Genomic DNA, 24,188 nt, shown 5'->3' with positions numbered 1-24,188 from the left:
TACATCCAGATCATTGACACAGATGTTAAATAACACCAGAGCAGACCTTCCCAGCCGTGAGCAGGGCGCCGGACACAATGGCCTCCTGATGTCCCTTCCATCCCTACGTTTCTGTGATTCTATAAGCTTTTGTGGCAAAGACCCACTTCTTCAGATCTGGAGAACAGCTGATAATTGAGGGAAAAAAATGGGAAATCGGTTAGATAGGAGTGAAGGAAGTGGGGAGAGAAAAAAAATCCTTTGCAAGTGTCTATAAAAGTGGGATGTCTGTCATCACTGCAAATGTCAAAGTTGGGGAAATTGTCCTTGTAGTGCATAAGATAATTGAGAGCTTTGAGTCCACGGTGATAAGAATCAAACTTGAAAATGAATTCCAATTCAGATGTCTCCCCTTGTAATCTGGTGTTAAAATCTCTTTGTTTTAAAACACAGACCATTAAGTCATCAATAGTGCATCTTGCCAAGTTGAAATGCCCACTTACAGTTTGTGTGTATTCAGATTCCTAACATCTGATTTGTGTCCATTCATCCTCTGGTGAAGTGATTGTCCAGCTTGTCCAATGTATATGGCAGAGGGGCATTGCTGGCGTATGATGGGTATATATCACATTAGTGGAAGTGCAGGAAGGAATATGGGCTCCTAATCATCTGATTGACATGATTAGGTCCAGTGATGGTGTGTCTAGTGTAAATATGTGGACAGAGCTGGCAATGGTGTTTACTGCAAGGAAAGGTTCCAGGTTTAGTATTTCTGTGGTGTGGCGTGTGGTTGCTAGTGAGAATTTTCTTGAGGTTGGGTGGCTGTCTGTAGGGCCTGTGAGAGTGTAGCATCACCTTCCAGTTTAGGTTGTAGATTGTCAGTAATGTGCTTGAGGTGTTTGAGTTCAGGGGTATAAGTGATGACAAGTGGTGTTCTGTTATTTACCCTCTCTGGCCTTTCTGGAGGTAGCTTCCAACAGGAATGGTTGAGGGGTGACTTGATTACAATTGAAGATAACTACGTGAGCAACAAATAATGTAATGATGGGCCCTTGAAGCTGATAATGAAAGCTCTAAGATGGGGTCAGTAATGCCCGGCACAGGTGCCAAAAACGGCACGTGAGCCAATGTTCATCAGCGTGCGAGGCGGCAGCTCAGTCCCACCCCTCCAGTCCCATGCAGCCGGGAGCTGGCTCAAAGCCATGCTGCCTGTGGGTTAACAAAAGACCAGCTAAAGCTCCCAACCACCACCTAAACAGTAAAGCTCTCTACCTCAATTTATTTTTAGCAAAGCTTTTGTAGGTAGGACTGTTACTGACTCTGAAAAGTATCACCAGTGTTCGGACCGTATACAGAGATCAAACGGTCAGATTTCGGCACTCTGCCTTTGAAAGATTGCCAGCCCCTGCTCTGAGGTGAGGCAGGGGTTAAAAGCTGAAGCTAGACTTCAGACTGGAAATAAGATATGCTTTTTTAATGGTGAAGGTAATTAACTCTTGACATAATTATAGCAAGAGTTGAGCTGGAGTCACTGGCTGATCTTAAAGCTACCTGAGATTTCTTTCAAGATCTGCCGTAGGACTCATTTTGTGGAAGTTTCAGGGTCTGTGCTATATATGGGGGTGACTGCTGAGGAGGGACCCTGGCCGTGTGGCTACCACCCCGTAGCGGGGGGGCAGGGCCATCCTTGTGATGTTACCAGGCTCAGGACAAACCCCTTCCCCCACCTGCAAGGCCGCCTGGGGCATTAGCAGGGAAGGTGGCTGACTCCGGCAGCAGGGCCCTCCTGCTCGTCACTGACGGGGGCAGGAAGAAGAGTGACCTGGCCCCAGGCTGCTCCACTCTGCCCGTTCCCAGTCACATCACTCTGCAGTGAGTGCGAGGGTGGGTTCCATACCTTCCCCTAAGCCCCGCCTCCTGAGCAACAAGGCTGGGAGTGGGGCAGGGCCAGGTCCCTGCACTTGTCCCCACTGCCGGCAATTGTGGTGGCAGGTCTGAACCCTGCTTCCAGCACCAGGGGGCCCCCAGAGCATGGAGCCTGGAGTGGTTATTTCCAACCATCTGTGGCTGTTGGTGCCTTCTCCCACACAGCAATGGAGTATCCCCCTCCTGTCACTCCTGGCTATAGGAGGTCAGAGTGTATCTCACAGTGGTCTGATGGTGAAATCTATGAACTTGTACCCAGTGTCCTAAAAGAGCTGGTTGAGGAGGCCTTGGCCTCGGCCTCGGCCTCATCCCTGTTCAGCATTTGATTTTTAGTAATTTTTGGGATGCTGTGGTCCACTGACTCCAGTCTGACCCCGGCAGATGGGTATGGTGCTGTAGAAAAACCCTTACTTGATTTGCTCCCTTCCCCTCTTAGGAGAACAGCACAATCAGGGCTTCTCAAACTGGGCATTGTTACCAATGTTTCCTCTAATATTTTCCATCCATGTGCAGGTTTTTTCCATACACAGGCCAAATAAATTTTGTTACGTGCACCAAGGCATATGTGGATGTGCACCCCCCATAGAAGTACATGATGGCCACTGTGGGGGCTCTGCTACTCAGCTGGGGAGTATGTGAAACTCTCCTTGGCAGCCCCCCAAGGGCTAAGCTTACAGGAAACACTGGTTATCCATGGGCAGTGTTGACAAGGAGTGGCTTCTAGTGGGGTTCTGAAGGGAACAAGAATCACTAAGGCAAACCGGTTGGCTTCACTGCCTCCTGGGAGCAAACCTCAAAGTTTTCAGCACAACTGATTCTTGTGGAACGCTCTCCAGCTCACTCACCTAAGCTGGACACCTCAAGGAGACTTGTACCCCCAACAGGAGCAATCTCTGGGAGGACCCCTCTCTTCAGGGTGACAAGCCTTCGTGGGGGGAGTGTCAAGCCTTGGGCTTCACTGCCCCCTGGAACTGCACCTCTCAGAGCCCCCAGCCTGCCTATTGCTTATTGTGTGTTCCTTCAGAAAGTAAAATCATTCTGGCCTCCAGGGTCTCCATACTCAGAGGTAGCAATCTCTAGCCTGCAGTGATTCTCAGCCCACATAAAACTATCGGGGTTATTAGTCAGTGGGACTGTAATGTAGAACAGATTTTGTTAACACGGAAATTAGGAAGGTCCATCTGCCCCCACCCGAGTCCCAGACTAAGAGACTGAGACTAGTTTCCACCAACCCACTCTCCAAACCCCTGCAGCCCCTTTCTATCCTTTTGACTCTTTCCCTGTGCAAAAAGGTCACCTGATCCCTGTTCCCAACAACTGCAGAAGAGGGGGCACTCTGTTGCTAGGTGATGGGGTGTTGGCCATTTTCTGTGTAGGTGATACACCTGCCTTCTCAGGAGCTCTGCAAGCTTGCAGACCCTTATCCCATCACCTAGATATTTAAGCAATAATGGGGAAACTGAGGCACACAGTAGTCAGCAAAAACCTTAGGAACATTCTCACTTTATGCCAGTCAAATGTTTTCAATGGAAAATAGGTCAGTTCACCCAAATCTGATTTCATTTTCTGATGGCAGTGCCAGTTTGGTTGACAATAGTATCTACCTCGTGTAGCAGGATGAGGGTCTGCAACATAAGCCCTTCTGTCACAGGCCTCGTTGAGCCCTGAGGCCGAGAAAAAAGTGGCCAAGATTTTGCTAATAAAAAGCAAAATTGAGGTGTGAGTAAGAGTCAGGCCCTGCTCACAGAATCTGGGGAGAATATGGCTGATACTGAAGAAACACTCATACCTCAGAAGTACTAGGCAAGGCCGAGCATGCAAACACGTTCCAGAAGCACGGTAATACACCAGTAGGAAAGATCTTTGTATCAGCACACTCCCCATAGATAAAACTTTGGGCCTGTAGGCCTAGCCTCCCTCAGCACAGCATGTCTGAGTCTCCCCAGCCTCCAGATGGGCTCTGCCTGCTCCCTCTTCCCAGTCCAGCAGCCCTCTCCTTCCAGCCAAGCCTCTAATATCCCTCTCCAGCTGCGCCTCCCTTGCCTTCCACCCAGGTAAACAAAGTCTCCTGGGCCCCTCTCTTTGCTGCCTTACTTCTCACTGGGGTCTTGATTCTCCAGGACATTGGCCAGGGGCCTGAGTATTGTGTGAGGAGGGCTACTGGTTTGGGCATTGTAACTGCTGGAGAATCTGGGGGATTTGCTTGTGTAATTTCTGGGTGGCCAGAGGGGCTAGCAGAAGAACTTTTGTGGCTGGCTTGGTTTGCCTCACTGAGAAGGAGACCCCAGTTTGGGCTGTAAATGGCCTGGGTTTAAGCAATTTGCCCAGGGTTGGGTCTCTCAGCAGTGCCAGAGAAACCTCCCCTAAATATTAACTCCCGGCGTACCCCTCCGCCCCCCAAATTCCCACTTCATCAAGCTATCACAGCTATTAGTGAGTGTCTTGGAAAAAGAAATGGAAGACAGGACAGATTCTAAAGGATTGGAAAAAGCAATTATAGTGCCAAGCTATAAAAAGGAGAAATAAGGACAACCCAGGGAATCACAGCTGACATCAAACCAATGTAATAGCTTTCTTTGATAGGGTAAGAAGTCTTATAGATGGGGAGAAGTCGTAGACATGGTATATCTTGACTTTAGTAAGGCTTTTGATAAAATCTCATGTGAATGTCTCATAAACTAGGGAAATACAACCTAGATGGAGCTACTATAATGTGGGTGCAGAACTGATTAAAAAAAAACATTCCACGTGCGTCCACACTACCACTCTATTTCAAAATTAATTTAGAAAGTGGGCCCAATTTCGAAAGAGGCTGCGGAGTGTTTACACGCTTAACAGCCTCTTTCAAAATAGTTTTCGGTGAAAATGGGCCCAAATTTCGAAACCGCTCTTCCCGTCTGGGATTGGGAAGAGCGGCCCCTTTCATAAGAACATAAGAACATAAGAATGGCCATACTGGGTCAGACCAAAGGTCCATCAAGCCCAGCATCCCATCTGCCGACGGTGGCCAATGCCAGGTGCCCCAGAGAAGGAGAACAGAAGACAAGTGATTTATCTCCTGCCATCCATCTCCTGCCCTTGTTATGAAGGCTAGGGCACCATACTTTATCCCTGGCTAATAGCCATTTATGGACCTGACCTGCAAAAATTTATCAAGCTCTTTTTTAAACCCTAATAGAGTCCTGGCCTTCACAGCCTCCTCGGGCAAGGAGTTCCACAGGTTGACTGTGCGCTGTGTGAAGAAAAATTTCCTTTTATTAGTTTTGAACCTACTACCCATCAATTTCATTTGGTGTCCCCTAGTTCTTGTATTATGGGAAAAGGTAAATAATTTTTCTATATTCACTTTCTCCACACCATTCATGATTTTATATACCTCTATCATATCGCCCCTCAATCGCCTCTTTTCCAAACTGAAAAGTCCCAGTCTCTCTAGCCTCTCCCCATATGGGACCCTTTCCAAGCCCCTAATCATCTTAGTCGCCCTTTTCTGAACCTTTTCTAATGCCAATATATCTTTTTTGAGGTGAGGAGACCACATCTGCACGCAGTACTCGAGATGTGGGCGTACCATAGTTTTATATAGGGGAAGTATGATATCTTTTGTCTTAATATCTATCCCTTTTTTAATAATTCCTAACATCCTATTTGCCTTACTAACTGCCGCTGCACACTGCGTGGATGTCTTCAGAGAACTATCCACTATAACTCCAAGATCCCTTTCCTGATCTGTCGTAGCTAAATTTGACCCCATCATGTAGTACGTGTAATTTGGGTTATTTTTTCCAACATGCATTACCTTACACTTACCCACATTAAATTTCATTTGCCATTTTGCTGCCCACTCACTCAGTTTGCTGAGATCTTTTTGTAGTTCTTCACAATCCCTTTTGCTTTTGACTGTCCTGAACAACTTGGTGTCATCTGCAAACTTTGCCACCTCACTGCTTACCTCATTTTCTAGATCAATATAAATAAATAAAATAAAATTTCGAAATAGGGCATGTGTAGATACTCCATGGCCTGCAATTTCGAAATTGCGGGTCTGCCATGGCGGCAGCTCCAGGGAGCGCGGGAGACGTGTTAGCAAGCCCCGGTGGGGATCTATGGTCCCTGGGCCAGCCCCTTAAAGCCGCAAGGCTCTGGAAACCCCGTGCAGGAAGCTGAGTGTGCGCCTAGGGCTAGAGAAGCACGAGGTCAGCCCTATACATGCTCCAGCAGCCACATGGATGTGCCACCCAGCCCATCGGTGGGATGGCGAACCCCCCTGCACTCTGGGGCCCCCCAGGAGGCCCCCTCTTCCCCACCCGAGGGGTCGCTGGAGGAGAGCCAGGGCCAGAGAAGCAGGGGCCCGTCCTGGACGGAGGCTGAGGTAAAAGACCTCCTTGGCCTCTGGGCGGAGGAGGAGGTGCTGCTCCACAGCACAGGGAGGCCCAGCAATGCAGCTGCCTTTGAGCGGCTGTTCCTCGGGCTGCGGAAGGGAGGACACCCCGAGCGCACGGCTGCTCAGGTCTGCTCCAAAGCAAAGGAGCTCAGGCAGGCCCACAGCCGGGCCAAGGATGCCCGCAGCCAGTCGGGGGCTGGGGCTGGGGCTGGGGCTGGGGCTGGCCCAAGGTGCCCACACTACTGGGCACTGCAACAGCTCCTCGGCCTGAAGGACGTCCCAGAGCTGTCGTTGCTGGTGGACACAGGCAGTCTGGACCCCAACCGGGAGATAGACCCGCTGCAGCAGCCGGGACCCTCCAGCCAGACCACACTTGCGGGGGCCGGGAGCGACTTGGAGGAGGGGGGGCCCATTACTCATTGCAGTGAGCTCCAGGACCTCCAGCCAGGTGCCTTCGAGGCCGGTGTCCCCGGACCTGTTCTCTGGAGGCCAAGGTAGGTGACAGGTGGATCGGGTGGCCTGGGTGGGGGGGCCTATCCCACAGTACCCTGCCCTGTCCCAGACCCAAGCATGGCGCCATCCAGCACCTGCACCCATGGACAGCACCCTAGCCTGCCTGACCGGGGAGGGATGCGGGGGCCAGGCCACAGCCAGCAGTTGCCCCACAGACAAGGTCCTGGTGGGCACATGGGAACCCCAAGCAGGGTCGGCGGGGGAGGCACCACCTCAGGGGATGGCCCGTGGATGGTGTGGGTGGAGACACCAGTCCCGGGTGACAGCACTGATGGGTGGCCACTCTCCCCTTGTGTCTTCACAGGATCGTCCTCTGAGGGCCAGACCACACCCATGCCACCCTCGGATGGAGCTGGACAGCCTCCTCCCCATTACCCCGGACACCGCCTGCCCAGACCCGGACGGCCCAATGCTGGCGGCGCTACAACCCCCACGAGGCAGCGGAGGTCTACACTGCAGCCATCCAGGAGCAGACCGCCGTGCTCCGGGAGTGGCTACTCATGGAGCGGGAGGACAGGGCCTGGTGGAGGGAGGTCTGGTCCAAGGTGGTTGCAGCCCTCCCACGGCTGGCCCCTGAACCCTCCCCCCCCGCTGCCCCTGAACCCTCCCCCCCGCCACCCCTGCACCCACTCCCACTGCTGCCCCTGAACACATCGCCCTCAGCCCATCCACCCTAAGCCCATTCGTCCGTCTTGCCCTGGCCAACTAGCTGGTCGCCAGTGCCCTCCTCCATGCACCGCCCCAGCCAGGAGTTGCAGAATACCCGGGCGTCATGGGCTCGACCGGACCAGCCAACGCATATGTCAGTAAACCAGCCCCGGGCATCAACAAGTGCTTGGAGCACTGAGTGGTACCCCTTGCAGTTTATATAGCATCCTGCACTATGGTCTGGGGCACGGATAGCTATGTGCATGCCATTGAGCGCACCGAAGCAGTTTGGGAATCCGAGGGCTGCGAATCCCACCGTGGCGTTGTCCAGGCTGCCAAGGCGGACGACCCTCCGCAGGAGGAGGTGGTTGATGGCCTGGACCACCTGTAGGAGGGCACCGACATGTGGGCCTGTACATCAGGGAGGCCCCCCTGCCCCTTCAGGCCCCTCACCCGGGGGCCCCCGCCCCTTCCTGGGGAGGGTGTGGGGCCCTTGTCTGACTTACCTCCAGGAGGACGGCTCCCACAGTGGCCTTGCCCACCCTGAATTGGTGCCCCACTGAACGATGGCTGTCCGGGGTGGCCAGCTTCCACAGGGTGATCGCCACGCTCTTCTCAACTGGGAGCACAGGCCGCATGCGGGTGTCCATGTGCTGCAGGGCGGGTGAGAGCCACTGACACAGCTCCATGAATGTCTGCCTCGTCATTCTAAAGCTTGCGAGCCACCTTTCGTTATCCCACTGGCCCAGAACCAGCCTGTCCCACCAGTCCCCACTACTGGGGCGGCTCCAGAGGTGGCATGGGGGATGGGGAGCAGCGGTTGTCCCCTTGGCAGGGCCTGCAGGACACGTGTGGGTGGGAAGGTGGGCTTCAGGGCATCCACCAAGCCCAGATTGGCGATGCCTGGGTCCCAGCGACGGTGCCAGCATTGGACTCTGACAGCTGCTGCTGCTCCATTCTCCTCTTGGTTCTTGGTGCACAGTCCACGCAGTGCTGTGCACTGCTCTGCTGGGCTCTGTGTGTGCAGGGTGGATGTGTTTGGGAGGGACCTTTTAAGGGCACTGTTGGCTGTGTGACCCGGAAGGGCTTGTCAGCCATGTGACCCCATATGTGATGTTTCCCGGCTGCTTATTTCGAAATAGTCCATTTTCCTGTGTGGACGCTCTCTTTCGAAAAATGGAGGGTGTTCTTTCGAAATAGCGGATTGGTACAGTGATCCGTTTTGTGTGTGTAGCTGCGCTATTTTGAAATCCCTTATTTCGATTTTCTTTTTCGATGTTCCCCCTTTTGAAATTTCTTTGTAGTATAGACACACCCTCCCTGACTGTACTTACTAGTGGTTCACAGTAAAGCATAAAGAGTGGGGTCCCACAGAGGAACTCTGGGACTGGTGCTGTTCAGTATCTTCATTACTAATTTAGATCATGGCATAGAAAGAAACCTTAAAGTTTGCAGACAGTATTGGGGTTGTAAGTGCTATGGAGGATAGGACTAAAACTTCAAATGAACTGGATAAATTGGAGAAATGATTTGTAGTAAATACTGAATTTCTTCCTAAGGACAAATGCAAAGTACTCCATTTAGGAAGGAACACTCATGTGCTCATGTGTACATGCAGAAAATAGTTAACTCTTAACATAAATGAGTTCTTAAACTTAACAGTAGCAGAACCAGCAATCCACAGTAACCAAAAAGAAGACTGTGTGGTCCGTAGATTACAAAAGGACTCTTTAAGTTAGTGGAGAAAGGCAGAGCAAGAACTGATAGCTGGAAGCTGAAGCCAGACACATTTAATTAAAAACAGAATGTTTGTAACAAAGTCTGGGGAGACACCACTGAGAGTATCAATTCAAGGAGAATTGCTTAGAGACAGGGCTACTTACAGCCCAAGACTGGGGACCCTCCACTATAAAGCACTTGGAACCAGTCACAAAAAGCATTTCTGTTCACCACACTGGCTAACAAAAATTCATACAAGCATACAAGATGATCCTGCCTTAGGCAGGGGCTGGACTAAATGACCTCCTGAAGTCCTTTCCAGCCTTAGAATTCTGATTCAATCCTCTCAAATTCTCCAGTTCTCCTTTGCCACCACCAGTAACAGTCCTTGTACAGATGAGAGTTTGTGAACGCCAGTCTCTCCAAATGAAAAGGTTCTTCTGATCCCAAAGGACCAGCCACATTCCCAGGTAAGCTCATAACTTAGAACTTACCCCAAAAGCACTCCATAGCCAATGCTTTACAATATAAAAATCTAAAGTTATATTTATAAAAAAGAAATAATGGGTGAGAGTTAAAAATTAACACAATTGAATACATACCACAATTGCAAAGTTCTTGGTTCAGCCTTGTAGCAAAGATGGAATAAACTATTAATTTAAGTCAAGTCTCTGGGATACATCTGTAGCTTAGATGGGTCATTCAATCCTTTGTTTAGAGCTTAAGTAGCAAAGAGCCTCCAGAGGTGAGAAGCAGGACTGGAGACAAATGGAGGAATTCCCATGGCTTTTTGTATCCTCAGCCATGGGAAGGGTAGCCCGTGGTTCTCACTCTGGAAAAGTACAGCTACTAGGTGAAATCTGTTACATCCATGCATGACTCAGGCCTTTGCAGCCAATCAGCATAGTCCACATTCCAGACCGAAGGTTCGCAAGAAAGTCCATTCAGTGTATTCAATGCCTCCCATGCTTCATTTTCAGCTGAAAGTTTCTTAAGAGGCCAATCAAGCCAAAGAGCCTTTCCCAGACATGCTGGCTATCTATTCAGTATGTGTTACTCTAGGAGCTAACATCTGAAATGCATAGTTAATGGTCATCAAGTACAAGTATGATACATACACACAAATGGCATAATCATAACTAGCAAATCATAACTTTTCTAATGCTACGTCAGTAGACAGCACAAGCACATGGTCTCTAGCAGATGTCGAACAGTGACTGCAACAATGATCATTAAGGTCCTATTGCAATCCAATAATATCACAGCGATACAAAAATTAACATGGCACGCATTCAAAGGATTAAAAACTAAGTGGAAACAAAAGAGCAGTCCAGGAGCACTTTAAAGACTAACAAAATAATTTATTAGGTGATGAGCTTTCATGGGACAGACCCACTTCTTCAGACCATAGCCATACCAGAACTGACTCAATATTTAAGACACAGAAAACCAAAAATAGTAATCAAGATTGACAAATCAGAAAAATTATCATCAAGGTAAGCGAATCAGTGAGCAGAGGGGCAGAAGGCCCAGGGGGGAGTCAAGAATTAGATAAAGCTAAGTGTGTAAAAGAACCCCTATAATGAGCTAGAAAATTGTCATCCCAGTTCAACCAACGTTTTTTTGGTTCTCTGTGCCTTAAATATTGAGTCTGTTCTGGTATGGCTATGGTCTGAAGAAGTAGGTCTGTCCCACGGAAGCTCACCACCTAATAAATTATTTTGTTAGTCTTTAAAGTGCTACTGGACTGCTTTTTTGTTTCCATAGTATATAAACTACCATGGCTCCCTCTCTGTGACTAAGTGGAAGGTCTCAAAAATACCTATAAATGGGGAGCTAGCAGGGAGTGATGTGCCGCTAAGGGGTGCCTCATGGGATCAGTCCTGGGCTCTTTGTTATATAACACTTCATCAAAGAGCTAGTGTAACATTACTGTGTTTTTAAATTACATAGGAAAGCCATTTCTGTCACCATGGTATTTAGTGGCACCAAATCTTGTTCCAGATGGGCCAAGTTAGGTGTCTAATGAAAGCTGTTAGTGTCTTGAATCTGTTTATGGTACTTGAATGTCTGTGCCATGTTTGTATGTAAAGTTATAGATATTGGCTTTGTACCTGCTTTAGAAATATTTCAGTGCTGAGATTCACAATGGTCTGTGTGATCGCCTCCCCAGTCAGGTGACGTAGGTTAAACAAAGGAGCAAAGACTCAGATGTCAAATACACATCTCAGAAATTTGGGACTTGTCATCTGGGATGCAGCCAATGGCACAGTGCCACAGCAGCCCACCTAGTCAGGTGATACTCCATTGCCTATGGAAGAAGGAAAGAATTTTTTCCCTCCACATGGAAAGCTATAAGATGGCCCTGGCTGTGACCATCTTTGTCTCCAGACTTCACAAATTAAGCCTGTGTGAACCCCCCTCATGGAGTGTGTTTTTAGAGACTTTGAAGAAATCAGCATGTAACATCACTGGCCTGCATCAATAGCTGTGTGATGGAGTTGGGGGAGTGCATGTGTGAGTCAGGCTGGATGTCTGAGGCAAGCAGCAGCTCCCAGTGGCTAAGGATGACCCTGGGGCTACAACTGGCAGGTAACACCTCTGCCCTGAACAAAGAGGAGGGAGGAGCCGAGCTGGGTTTTGAATCGGGGGCGGCAGTTAGGAAGCTGGGGAAAGAGGAGCTGGAAGGCAGCCAGCCTGAGGAGGGGGAAAGCTACACCCCAGAGGGGCACCCCTCGGGGTCTTCTCCCCAGGACGGGTTGGAAGGACTGTCTCTGGCTGCTGTGCTGTCGCTTCTGTGAGAAACTGGGCATCTGTTGCCTAATAAACCTTCTGTTGTACCTGCTGAGTGAGAGTCAATCCTGCCAGCAGATGGGGTGCAGTGCAGGGGGACCCCTGAACCCCATCACAAGCTGTAATTCATGTATATAATGTACCACTTCAACAATTTTTCTCTTACCCTATTCTTTCTTTCTTTGTTAATAAACCCTTAGATGTTAGATTCTAAAGGACTGGCCCAGTGTGCTGTTTTGGGTAAGATCTAATTATATATAGACCTGGTAATGTGGCTGGACCCTTTGGGGCCTGGAAGAATTTGTGTGGAATTGTTGAAATAGGCTTTAAGAACCTCTCGCCTGAGTAAGGGAGCTGCTGGTGTGGGCATTAGGAGCAGCTGGAGAATCTGTGGGTTTGCTTGTGTAGCTTCTGACTGGCCAGTGGGGCTGGCAGAGGTACTTTTGTTGGCTGGTTGGATTTGCCTTAGTGAGCAGGAAATCCCAGTCTGGGCTGCAAGTGGCTTGGTTTTAAGCAATTTACCCAGGACTGGTTTTCTCAGCTGTGCCCAGAACACCTCCCCCCCACATAATATTACACCAGGAAGAAAACATAGAATTAAGGCTGACCACAGTGAGGACAGGGCTGGAGCTGAGGAGGACAAAGTCGCTGGGATGTTCCTGGAGAACACAAATGAGAGGGAATGTTTGGTGCATAGGGAGTGGGTGAGGTGGATGGGCCATGCTTGGGTTTCTTGGGTCTGTGCTTGGGTCTGTTGATCGTTTGTGGCCAGGTTTAAATGTAGCCAAAAGCTAAGGCATGGGAGGGACCTGGTTAAGGCTGAAGGTTGCTGCTCTGTTTCCCAGCGTGTGCCAGCTGAAGTACCTCAGCAGATTTCTGAGTGTCCTTACGAAGCTCATGTAACAGCTCAGCTGTGCAATGGGGACAACTGCTGGCTATCACCTCCAGGGTTTCTTGTTTTTGACAATTTCCCAGTACTTCTGGCTCCCCTGAAGAATTCCTCCTTGACTCCTCGGCATGCTGAGAGGCAGGGCCATCACACTGCCCTCTCAGAAGGAGCATATGACTGGGCTGCTATGGCTGTGGGATGGAATGCTGTCATGGGGTAAAACGCCCTCCATCGTGGGCTTGTGCGGAAAGTCAGGACCAGATTGGAGAGGAAAGCAGCAGAGTACCCAGAGGGCGTGAGTTTACTACACTTCTGGTTTACTCTCTGCAGTCATGAGCTGGGAAGTGGCTGGGGAGCAGGGTGAGAGGACCCAGAGAAGCAAAGCAAGACTGGTCTGGGAGACGGAAGCTGTGAGGAAAGGGCAGCAGGTCGGTGGGGGGTTTGTGAGGGCTGTGCTCAGAGTTCTCCATCCTGGGGCAGTATGCAGGCTGTCCTTTTCTATGTGTCTGTGGACCTGGTCCTGCTGAGGGAGCAGAACAGTGGAGAGGGCCAATGCAGGACCTGACTGGGCTTTTCTGTCTTGAACTTGTACGTGTTCCTTTCCTTGTTCCTGGTGGTTTGCAATATTGCCGCCTGCCTGCAAGAGACCAAAAGTCATAGAATCATAGAACAATAGAGCTGGAAGATACCTAAAAAAGCCATCAGGTTCAGCCCCCTGCCCTAGTCAGGGCCAAACCCATCAGATTAGCCCAGCCAGGGCTTTGTCAAGGCGAGACTTAAACACCTCCAGGGATGGAGACTCCACTACTTCCCTGGGTAGAACATTCCAACACTTCACCAGCCTCCTAGTGAAAAAGTTTTTCTTAATGTTCAACCTGGACCTTCCCAACCGCAACTTGAGACCATTGTTCCGTGTTCTGCCATCCGTGACCACTGTGAACAGCCTCTCTCCAGCCTCTTTGCAACCTCCCTTCAGTAAGTTGAAGGCTGTTATCAAGTCCCCCCTCAGTCTTCTCTTCTGCAGACTTAACAGTCCCAATTCCCTCAACCTTTCTTTGTAAGTCATATGCTCCAGCCCCCTAATTATTTTGGTCGCCCTCTGCTGGACCCTGTCCAGTGTATCCACATCATTCCTATAATTGGGGGCCCAGAACTGGACACAGTACTCCAGATGCGGCCTCACCAAAGCCGAATGAAGAGGAATAATCACTTCTCTGGATCTACTGGCACCGCTCCCCTTGATGCAACCTAATATGCCATTAGCTTTCTTGGCTACAACAGCACACTGTTGACTCATGTCCAGCTTCTCATCCACTACAACTCCCAGGTCCTTTTCTGCAGAACTACTACTGAGCCAGTCGGACCCCAGCCCGTAACAATGCTTGGGATTCTTCTGGCCCAAGTGCAGGACTCTGCACTTGTCCTTATTGAACCTCATCAGATTTCTTGCAGCCCAGTCTTCCAATTTGTCTAAGTCACTCAGGACTCTATCCCTACCCTCCAGCGTATCTACCTCTTCCCCTAGCTTAGTGTCGTCCGCAAACTTGCTGAGGGTGCAATCCAACCCCTCATCCAGGTCATTGATAAATATGTTGAACAGAACAGGACCCAGAACTGAACCTTGCGGCACTCCACTAGAAACTGACCACCATCCCGACACTGAGCCGTTGATCACTACCCGCTGGGCCTGACCTTCTAGCCAGCTTTCTATCCATCTTACCGTCCATTTATCCAATCCAGATTCCTTTAACTTGTTGACAAGAATATTGTGGGAGACTGTATCAAAAGCTTTGCTAAAGTCAAGATAAATCACATCCATTGATTTTCCCCTATCCACAGAGCCAGTTAGCTCATCGTAGAAACTAATCAGATTGGTCAGGCATGACTTGTCCTTCATGAATCCATGCGGCCTATTCCTGATCACTTTCCCCTCCCCCAAGTGCCTCAAAATGACTTCCTTGAGGAGCCCCTCCATGATTTTTCCAGGGACTGATGTAAGACTGACCGGCCTATAGTTCCCTGGATCATCCTTCTTCCCTTTTTTAAAGATGGGCACTACATCTGCCTTTTTCCAGTCATCCGGGATCTCTCCTGATCTCCATGACTTTTCAAAGATAATAGTCAAGGGCTCGTCAATGACATACACCAACTCCCTCAGAACCCTCGGATGAATTAGTTCTGGGCCCATGGATATATGTATGTTTAGCTTTTTTAGATAGCTCCTAACCTGTTCTTTCCCCAACAAAGGCTGTCCATCCTCATCCCACAATGCATCACTTTTCGCATTAGTCCGGGAGCTGTCCTTGTCTGTGAAGACAGAGGCAAAGAAAGCATTAAGTACTTCAGCTTTCCCTACATCATCTGTTACTGGGTTACCTCCCTCATCCAGGAGGGGCCCCACGCCCTCTCTGATCACCTTCTTCTTGCTAACGTGCCTGTAGAAACTTTTCTTGTTATCCTTCACATGCCTCGCAAGTCGCAATTCCAGTTGCGCTTTCACCTTTCTCATAACTGCCCTACATTCTTGAGCTGCACGTTTATACCCCTCCCTAGACATCTGTCCCAGTTTCCACTTTTTGTAAGCTCCTTTTTTGTGTCTAAGTTTTCCAAGGATTTCCCCAGTAAGCCAGTCTGGTCCTACCATATTTACTTTTCTTGCTGTGCATCAGGACGGTTTCTTTCTGCGCCTTCAGTAGGGTTTCATTAAAATATTGCCACTTTTCCTGGACTCCTTTTCCCTTCATGGGAGCATCCCAGGGGATTCTGCCCATCAGGTTCCTGAAGGAGTCAAAGTCTGCTTTTCATGAGACTTAAAAATATATGTGATGATGTATTTGTCTCGTTGGTAACTGGATCCCTCAGACAGTGTTGCCTGCTCTCCCCAGTGTTTTGAATCAGGTGATTTTATCTCCTTCTGCAGGAACTCCCACCTTCCCATGTTCTCATCCTGTGCCCAGCAACTCATCTTGTCCCCTCAGGCCCCCATCAGCTCAGCTGCTCCTGGGGCTCTTCAGGCCCTTATCTCAGACTGAGGTGCTGTGATGGGGTCCTCTCTTGCTTCCTGGGTTGGGGGGGGCAGCTCTGGGGGTACTTGGGGTGTGAGGTGCATCCTGTGCCCGTTGTTCAGGAGGGGTGTAGAGAGCAGAGTTGCGTTGCGCTGCGGGGCTCTTTGCTCTCCTTTTCCCGGCCAGACCTGGGACGGGAGGGAGAAGAAGTCTGAGTGGTGCCAGTAGGCTGGACCAGGGCCCGATGAGCTCCAGAACATGCTGCCATCGCATTACTCATCACACTACAGCGCTGGGGCAAAACTGGGTTTTCAGTGGCAACATCTGCAAGAGGGAGCAGCTGGGAGGGGAGGGGCGATGCAAGGGCCATGGCACAGGGCTCTACAGGCAGGAGCTGAGGACACTAAAGGGAGAACTCCTGTGCTCTCCCCTCAGGCTGACATGGAGGTGCCCATTCCCAAGTACTTTGTGAACCAGAGAGCCAAGGCCCTGAAGGAGCGTCAGCAGGTGCTGTCTAAGATCCTGACTCGGGTGGAACCCAGTGTGCCTCCTGGGGTGAGTGCTTGTGGCTGCCCATAACAGTGACAACAGTCCATGCCCCGTTCTCTGTCAAGGAGACTCCCACCAAGCGCTTGAAGCACAGGGTTCATGAGGGGGTTGGCCTGCAGGGCTGTGCTAGACCCGAGGGGATATGTGGGAAGTGAGGGGATGGCACTGTGCCAGGGCAGAGGGTGGGCGGTGCAGAAGAGCGTGCAGGACAGAGCTCATGGTGGAATGGGAGCTGGGGGTTCAGGACAGCATTTAGGACTCCCCTCTATGTCCCTGGGTAGGTACAGCCAGGAATCATTTTTGCAGATGTGGATAACAATTTTGAATCTGTGCAGGGCTCTAGCAATGGGGTGTGCGGGCTCTGTTCTCCCTGGCTGCGGCTGGCTGTGGGGGGCGCGGGCTCTGTTCTCCCTGGCTGGGGCTGGCTGTGGGGGGCGCGGGCTCTGTTCTCCCTTGCTGGGGCTGGCCGTGGGAGGTGCGGGCTCTGTTTTCCCTGGCTGAGGCTGGCCGTAGGGGGTGCGGGCTCTGTTCTCCCTGGCTGGGGCTGGCCGTGGGGGTGCGGGCTCTGTTCTCCCTGGCTGGGGCTGGCTGTGGGGGGCGCGGGCTCTGTTCTCCCTTGCTGGGGCTGGCCGTGGGAGGTGTGGGCTCTGTTTTCCCTGGCTGAGGCTGGCCGTAGGGGGTGCGGGCTCTGTTCTTCCTGGCTGGGGCTGGCCGTGGGGGTGCGGGCTCTGTTCTCCCTGGCTGTGGGGGGTGCAGGCTCTGTTCTCCCTGGCTGGGGCTGGCCGTGGGGGGCGCGGGCTCTGTTCTCCCTGTCTGGGGCTGGCCGTGGGGTGCGCGGGCTCTGTTCTCCCTGGCTGGGTCTGGCCGTGGGGTGCGCGGGCTCTGTTCTCCCTGGCTGGGGCTGGCCGTGGGAGGCGCGGGCTCTGTTCTCACTGGCTGGGGCTGGCCGTGGGGGGCGAGCGCTCTGTTCTCCCTGGCTGGGGCTGGCCGTGGGGGGCGCGGGCTCTGTTCTCCCTGGCTGGGGCTGGCCGTGGGGGGCGCGGGCTCTGTTCTCCCTGGCTGGGGCTGGCCGTGGGGGGTGCGGGCTCTGTTCTCCCTGGCTGAGGCTGGCTGTGGGGGGTGCAGGCTCTGTTTTCCCTGGCTGAGGCTGGCCGTGGGGTGCGCGGGCTCTGTTCTCCCTGGCTGGGGCTGGCCGTGGGGGGTGCGGGCTCTGTTTTCCCTGGCTGAGGCTGGCTGTGGGGGGTGCAGGCTCTGTTTTCCCTGGCTGGGGCTGGCCGTGGGGTGTGCGGGCTCTGTTCTCCCTGGCTGAGGCTGGCCGCGGGGGGTGCGGGCTCTGTTTTCCCTGGCTGGGGCTGGCCGTGGGGGGCGCGGGCTCTGTTCTCCCTGGCTGGGGCTGGCCGTGGGGGGCGCGGGCTCTGTTCTCCCTGGCTGAGGCTGGCCGTGGGGGGCGCGGGCTCTGTTCTCCCTGGCTGAGGCTGGCCGTGGGGGGCGCGGGCTCTGTTCTCCCTGGCTGGGGCTGGCCATGGGGGGCGCGGGCTCTGTTCTCCCTGGCTGCGGCTGGCCGTGGGAGGCGCGGGCTCTGTTCTCCCTGGCTGAGGCTGGCCGTGGGGGGTGCAGGCTCTGTTCTCCCTGGCTGAGGCTGGCCGTGGGGGGCGCGGGCTCTGTTCTCCCTGGCTGGGGCTGGCCGTGGGAGGCGCGGGCTCTGTTCTCCCTGGCTGAGGCTGGCCGTGGGGGGCGCGGGCTCTGTTCTCCCTGGCTGGGGCTGGCCGTGGGGGGCGCGGGCTCTGTTCTCCCTGGCTGGGGCTGGCCGTGGGGTGCGGGCTCTATTCTCCCTGGCTGGGGCTGGCCGTGGAGGGCGCGGGCTCTGTTCTCCCTGGCTGAGGCTGGCTGTGGGGGGCGCAGGCTCTGTTCTCCCTGGCTGGGGCTGGCCGTGGGGGGCGCGGGCTCTGTTCTCCCTGGCTGGGGCTGGCCGTGGGGGGCGCGGGCTCTGTTCTCCCTAGCTGGGGCTGGCCGTGGGGGGTGTGGGCTCTGTTCTTCCTGGCTGAGGCTGGCTCTGGGGGGTGCAGGCTCTGTTTTCCCTGGCTGGGGCTGGCCGTGGGGGGCGCGGGCTCTGTTCTCCCTGGCTGGGGCTGGCCGTGGGGGGCTCGGGCTCTGTTCTCCCTGGCTGTGGGGGGTGCAGGCTCTGTTTTCCCTGGCTGGGGCTGGCCATGGGGGGCGCGGGCTCCGTTCTCCCTGACTGGGGCTGGCCGTGGGGTGTGCGGGCTCTGTTCTCCCTGGCTGAGGCTGGCCGCGGGGGGTGCGGGCTCTGTTTTCCCTGGCTGGGGCTGGCCGTGGGGGATGCGGGCTCTGTTTTCCCTGTCTGGTGCTGGCTGTGGGGTGTGCGGGCTCTGTTCTCCCTGGCTGAGGCTGGCCGTGGGGGGCATGGGCTCTGTTTTCCCTGGCTGGGGCTGGCCGTGGGGGGCGCGGGCTCTGTTTTCCCTGACTGGGGCTGGCCGTGGGGTGTACGGGCTCTGTTTTCCCTTGCTGGGGCTGGTCGTGGGAGGTGCGGGCTCTGTTCTCCCTGGCTGGGTCTGGCCGTGGGGTGCGCGGGCTCTGTTCTCCCTGGCTGGGGCTGGCCGTGGGGGGCGCGGGCTCTGTTCTCCCTGGCTGGGGCTGGCCGTGGGGTGCGCGGGCTCTGTTCTCCCTGGCTGGGGCTGGCCGTGGGGGGTGCGGGCTCTGTTCTCCCTGGCTGAGGCTGGCTGTGGGGGGTGCAGGCTCTGTTTTCCCTGGCTGAGGCTGGCCGTGGGGTGCGCGGGCTCTGTTCTCCCTGGCTGGGGCTGGCCGTGGGGGGTGCGGGCTCTGTTTTCCCTGGCTGAGGCTGGCTGTGGGGGGTGCAGGCTCTGTTTTCCCTGGCTGGGGCTGGCCGTGGGGTGTGCGGGCTCTGTTCTCCCTGGCTGAGGCTGGCCGCGGGGGGTGCGGGCTCTGTTTTCCCTGGCTGGGGCTGGCCGTGGGGGGCGCGGGCTCTGTTCTCCCTGGCTGGGGCTGGCCGTGGGGGGCGCGGGCTCTGTTCTCCCTGGCTGGGGCTGGCCGTGGGGTGTGCGGGCTCTGTTCTCCCTGGCTGAGGCTGGCCGCGGGGGGTGCGGGCTCTGTTTTCCCTGGCTGGGGCTGGCCGTGGGGGGCGCGGGCTCTGTTCTCCCTGGCTGGGGCTGGCCGTGGGGGGCGCGGGCTCTGTTCTCCCTGGCTGGGGCTGGCCGTGGGAGGCGCGGGCTCTGTTCTCCCTGGCTGAGGCTGGCCGTGGGGGGCGCGGGCTCTGTTCTCCCTGGCTGGGGCTGGCCGTGGGGGGCGCGGGCTCTGTTCTCCCTGGCTGGGGCTGGCCGTGGGGTGCGGGCTCTATTCTCCCTGGCTGGGGCTGGCCGTGGAGGGCGCGGGCTCTGTTCTCCCTGGCTGAGGCTGGCTGTGGGGGGCGCGGGCTCTGTTCTCCCTGGCTGGGGCTGGCCGTGGGGGGCGCGGGCTCTGTTCTCCCTGGCTGGGGCTGGCCGTGGGGGGCGCGGGCTCTGTTCTCCCTAGCTGGGGCTGGCCGTGGGGGGTGTGGGCTCTGTTCTTCCTGGCTGAGGCTGGCTCTGGGGGGTGCAGGCTCTGTTTTCCCTGGCTGGGGCTGGCCGTGGGGGGCGCGGGCTCTGTTCTCCCTGGCTGGGGCTGGCCGTGGGGGGCTCGGGCTCTGTTCTCCCTGGCTGTGGGGGGTGCAGGCTCTGTTTTCCCTGGCTGGGGCTGGCCATGGGGGGCGCGGGCTCCGTTCTCCCTGGCTGGGGCTGGCCGTGGGGTGTGCGGGCTCTGTTCTCCCTGGCTGAGGCTGGCCGCGGGGGGTGCGGGCTCTGTTTTCCCTGGCTGGGGCTGGCCGTGGGGGATGCGGGCTCTGTTTTCCCTGTCTGGTGCTGGCTGTGGGGTGTGCGGGCTCTGTTCTCCCTGGCTGAGGCTGGCCGTGGGGGGCATGGGCTCTGTTTTCCCTGGCTGGGGCTGGCCGTGGGGGGCGCGGGCTCTGTTCTCCCTGTCTGGGGCTGGCCGTGGGGTGTGCGGGCTCTGTTCTCCCTCTCTGGGGCTGGCCGTGGGGTGCGCGGGCTCTGTTCTCCCTGGCTGGGGCTGGCCGTGGGGTGCGCGGGCTCTGTTCTCCCTGGCTGGGGCTGGCCGTGGGGTGCGCGGGCTCTGTTCTCCCTGGCTGGGACTGGCCGTGGGGTGCACGGGCTCTGTTCTCCCTGGCTGGGGCTGGCCGTGGGGGGCGCGGGCTCTGTTCTCCCTGGGTGGGGCTGGCCGTGGGGTGCGCGGGCTCTGTTCTCCCTGGCTGGGGCTGGCCGTGGGGTGCGCGGGCTCTGTTCTCCCTGGCTGGGGCTGGCCGTGGGGTGCGCGGGCTCTGTTCTCCCTGGCTGGGGCTGGCCGTGGGGTGCGCGGGCTCTGTTCTCCCTGGCTGGGGCTGGCCGTGGGGTGCGCGGGCTCTGTTGTCCCTGGCTGGGGCTGGCCGTGGGGTGTGCGGGCTCTGTTCTCCCTGGCTGGGGCTGGCCGTGGGGTGCGCGGGCTCTGTTCTCCCTGGCTGGGGCTGGCCGTGGGGGGCGCGGGCTCTGTTCTCCCTGGCTGGCGCTGGCCGTGGGGTGCGCAGGCTCTGTTCTCCCTGGCTGGGGCTGGCCGTGGGGGGCGCGGGCTCTGTTCTCACTGGCTGGGGCTGGCCGTGGGGTGTGCGGGCTCTGTTCTCCCTGGCTGGGGCTGGCCGTGGGGGGCGCGGGCTCTGTTTTCACTGGCTGGGGCTGGCCGTGGGGTGCGCGGGCTCTGTTCTCCCTGGCTGGGGCTGGCCGTGGGGTGTGCGGGCTCTGTTCTCCCTGGCTGGGGCTGGCCTTAGGAGGCGCGGGCTCTGTTCTCCCTGGCTGGGGCTGGCCGTGGGGGGCGCGGGCTCTGTTCTCCCTGGCTGGGGCTGGCCGTGGGGTGCGCGGGCTCTGTTCTCCCTGGCTGGGGCTGGCCGTGGGGGGCGCGGGCTCTGTTCTCATTGGCTGGGGCTGGCCGTGGGGTGTGCGGGCTCTGTTCTCCCTGGCTGGGGCTGGCTGTGGGGCGTGCGGGCTCCGTTCTCACTGGCTGGGGCTGGCCGTGGGGTGTGCGGGCTCTGTTCTCCCTGGCTGGGGCTGGCTGTGGGGCGTGCGGGCTCTGTTCTCCCTGGCTGGGGCTGGCCGTGGGGCGTGCGGGCTCTGTTCTCCCTGGCCCCCTGTCTGGGGCTTGTGTGGGATGGATGGTGGCCTGGGACCCAGCAATCATTGTGCCCCTCTCCCACAGCCGCCCCGTCCTGCCATGCTGCAGGGAGAGGCTGTGCAGGCAGTGCAGATGGCGGAGCGGATGCGCCAGGGGTGCCTGCGTGCCACGTTCATGCGGGAGATCCGGCGGGATGAGGAGCGGGCGAGACGGGCACGGGAGAGTGGAGCGAAGGAGCTTGACCGTGAGCAGGCTGCTATCTGCATCCAGAAGGTAAGAGACCAGCGCATGGTGGTGGGGGCACAGGACACCCAGCAGGCATGGAGCTTCAGGTGATGCCGGAGGTAGGATGGGAACTGCTCTCTCCCCTGCCTTGTGAATCGCATTTCTCTCTTCTGGGCCCTTGCCACGTTTCTGTGTCAGTCCCAGTTCTGAGAGTGAGCCCATGGGTGGAGTGGGTTGGGGGTGGAGCTAAAAAATGCCTGGTTGCTGCTGTTCTTCCTGTGCCCTGGGGATGGCTCTCTTGTACTGCCTGAGAACACTCTCTGGAGCAAAGCTGGTCCAGTGCAGAGCACTGCATGGCCAGGTGCCCAAAGCAGAGCAGTCTCCTTGTTCCTGTGTGTGTGGGTCCCTACTCTCCATGCCCTGGTTCTTCCAGCAGCCACAGCTTGGCCCTTGGGACTTGTCATTTCTTGGACATCTCTCCTGGGGATACTCGTAGGCAGCATAAGGGCTATATTAGAGCAGGGTGCAGCTGCCCCCAGCAGCACAGCCCAGGGTTCTGCCTGACTCTGATGTGCAGCCCTTTGCCACGCTGAACTGAGTGGGTTGGTCAGGCAGCACAATGTTCCAGGCCAATAGTGCCCTGGCCAGGCCACTGGGTCTGGGGGTTCATTCTGCAGTGTGGGGAGTGAGGGGTCTTGGGGGCAGCAGTGCTAGAGGCCCTGTGTTTGAATCCCCAGGTCCTTGCTTGTGTCCATTGTTCCAGGGGTCAGGAGGCACAAACAGCCAGTTCAGGCTGTATGGGGAATTTAAGATAGTTAACACATTGTGAGGGGACAGGGCAGAGAGCAGAGCGAGGTGTCGCATCAGAAGTGCCATTCCTTCCCCCTCATTGCACAGAGATGGGGCTCCCCACACCTCCCACCACACTGTGTTCATAGCAACCACTGTTGCCCGGGGTTGCTGGATAAAGCTGGAGTTATGGGCCAGTGCTCAGGATCACCAAGCAGCCAATTGCTCCCTTATAGTCAAAATCACGTCTAAAAGGGCTATTCACCTGGTCACTTCCTCCACTTTCTGAAACAAAATGTTATTCCCCTTCCCCTGCACCTTCCCCCCCCAACCCCAGTGTTCCGAGAACTGACATAAAATGTGGCCTTTCCCCTTATTACTTTTCCAACAAGCAAGTTCAAGTCCCCCTTGCTTCTAGGTCTTTGGGGTTGGGCATTTCTGGTATTTCTAGAAATGCTTCATCCACCTCCTCGTTCACATTTGCTAGTCTATGGCAGACCTCCTAACAGGATACTACTCCTGTTTCCCCTCTTTTTATCTTCACCCAGTATCTTTCAGCTGTCTCTCGTCTCCTTCTGCACTTCAGAACAAGTGTAGATAATCTTTCTATAGAATGCAACACCACTTCCCTTTTTCCCCTGCCTACCATTCTGGAACAAGTGATCCCCCTTCTCTGTCAAAATTCCAGTCATGAGCTTTATCTCACCAAGTCTCTCTCATGCTAAGTCACAATTTAGCTTGTGTACTAATACTTCTAGTTCTTTCTGCTTATTCTCCATATTCCTTGCATTTGCTTATAAACATTTACAATATTGAGTGATCTCCTTCACTGATTTCCTTCTTGTTCTCATATGATCCTATTGTACTTTTCCATTATCCCCACCAACATCTAACCTTCTGTTAAGGTTGCCTTTTCTATGCTTGCCTATGGACATCTGCCACTTGCCTCCTTTGAAACTAGTTCAAAGCCCTCCTAATTAGACTGGCAAAGAAAAGCTTGGAAAAAAGAAAGAGACAGTAGCAACCCATGGATGCAATCCTGACCCAGACTGCCATCCAACAAAGCATGCACCCATTATGCCAGCAGGCCACACACTCCCATAATTTGGGAGACACTCATGTTCTTGAGTCCCTGGATGATTCTGGCTACTGGGACCAACAACAATTCCTAACCTCTGTATCTCTGCAGCACAGTTCCCCACAAGTACCACACACCTTTCAGATCCAACCTCTTGGCACAAAGACCATTTGCACCTGGGAGTCCAACTATTGAGCCTTGCACTCAGCTCCAGAACTCAGGGATGTCATTGTGATCACCTAGTCTGACATCCTGTGAACACCAGCCAGACACCTCCTGCAAACAATTCCTAGAGCAGCTTGTTTAGAAAAAAATCCCATCTTGGTTTAAAACTGTATCCGTGGTGGAGAATACATGACAGCCCTGTTCCAGTGGTTAAGTATGTTGCTGTCAAAAATGTACAGCTTATTTCCAGTCTGAAATTGTCCAGCTTCAGTGTTCAGCCATTGGATGGTGTTAGACTTTTCTCTGCTTGACTGAATAGCC

The 24,188-nt window shown here is 55.0% G+C and overlaps 1 protein-coding gene across 8 annotated transcripts in view; it reads left to right on the top strand.

Moving 5' to 3' along the window:
- The window catches only part of DRC11L (dynein regulatory complex subunit 11 like), a 153,073-nt gene that overhangs the window by 74,140 nt on the left and 54,745 nt on the right, over positions 1-24,188 (top strand). For 6 of the 8 annotated variants that reach the window (XR_012644119.1, XM_074985411.1, XM_074985408.1 and 3 more), the window contains 2 exons: positions 16,292-16,411; positions 21,695-21,883. Coding sequence is in view for 7 of the 8 variants with exons in the window: in XM_074985408.1 (XP_074841509.1) it covers positions 16,292-16,411; positions 21,695-21,883 (309 nt within the window). In the remaining variant the exon portion in view is untranslated. Of the gene's footprint in view, positions 1-13,101; positions 13,147-16,291; positions 16,412-21,694; positions 21,884-24,188 lie in introns of those variants that run through there. The other 2 variants (XM_074985412.1, XM_074985410.1) reach the window with 2 other exon arrangements.

This window comes from Carettochelys insculpta, chromosome 2, assembly GCF_033958435.1.
Source record: "Carettochelys insculpta isolate YL-2023 chromosome 2, ASM3395843v1, whole genome shotgun sequence".
NCBI classification, from domain to species: domain Eukaryota; kingdom Metazoa; phylum Chordata; order Testudines; family Carettochelyidae; genus Carettochelys; species Carettochelys insculpta.
The sequence above is the reverse complement of the archived record's forward strand: the minus strand, read 5'-3'. Positions and strand labels throughout refer to the sequence as shown.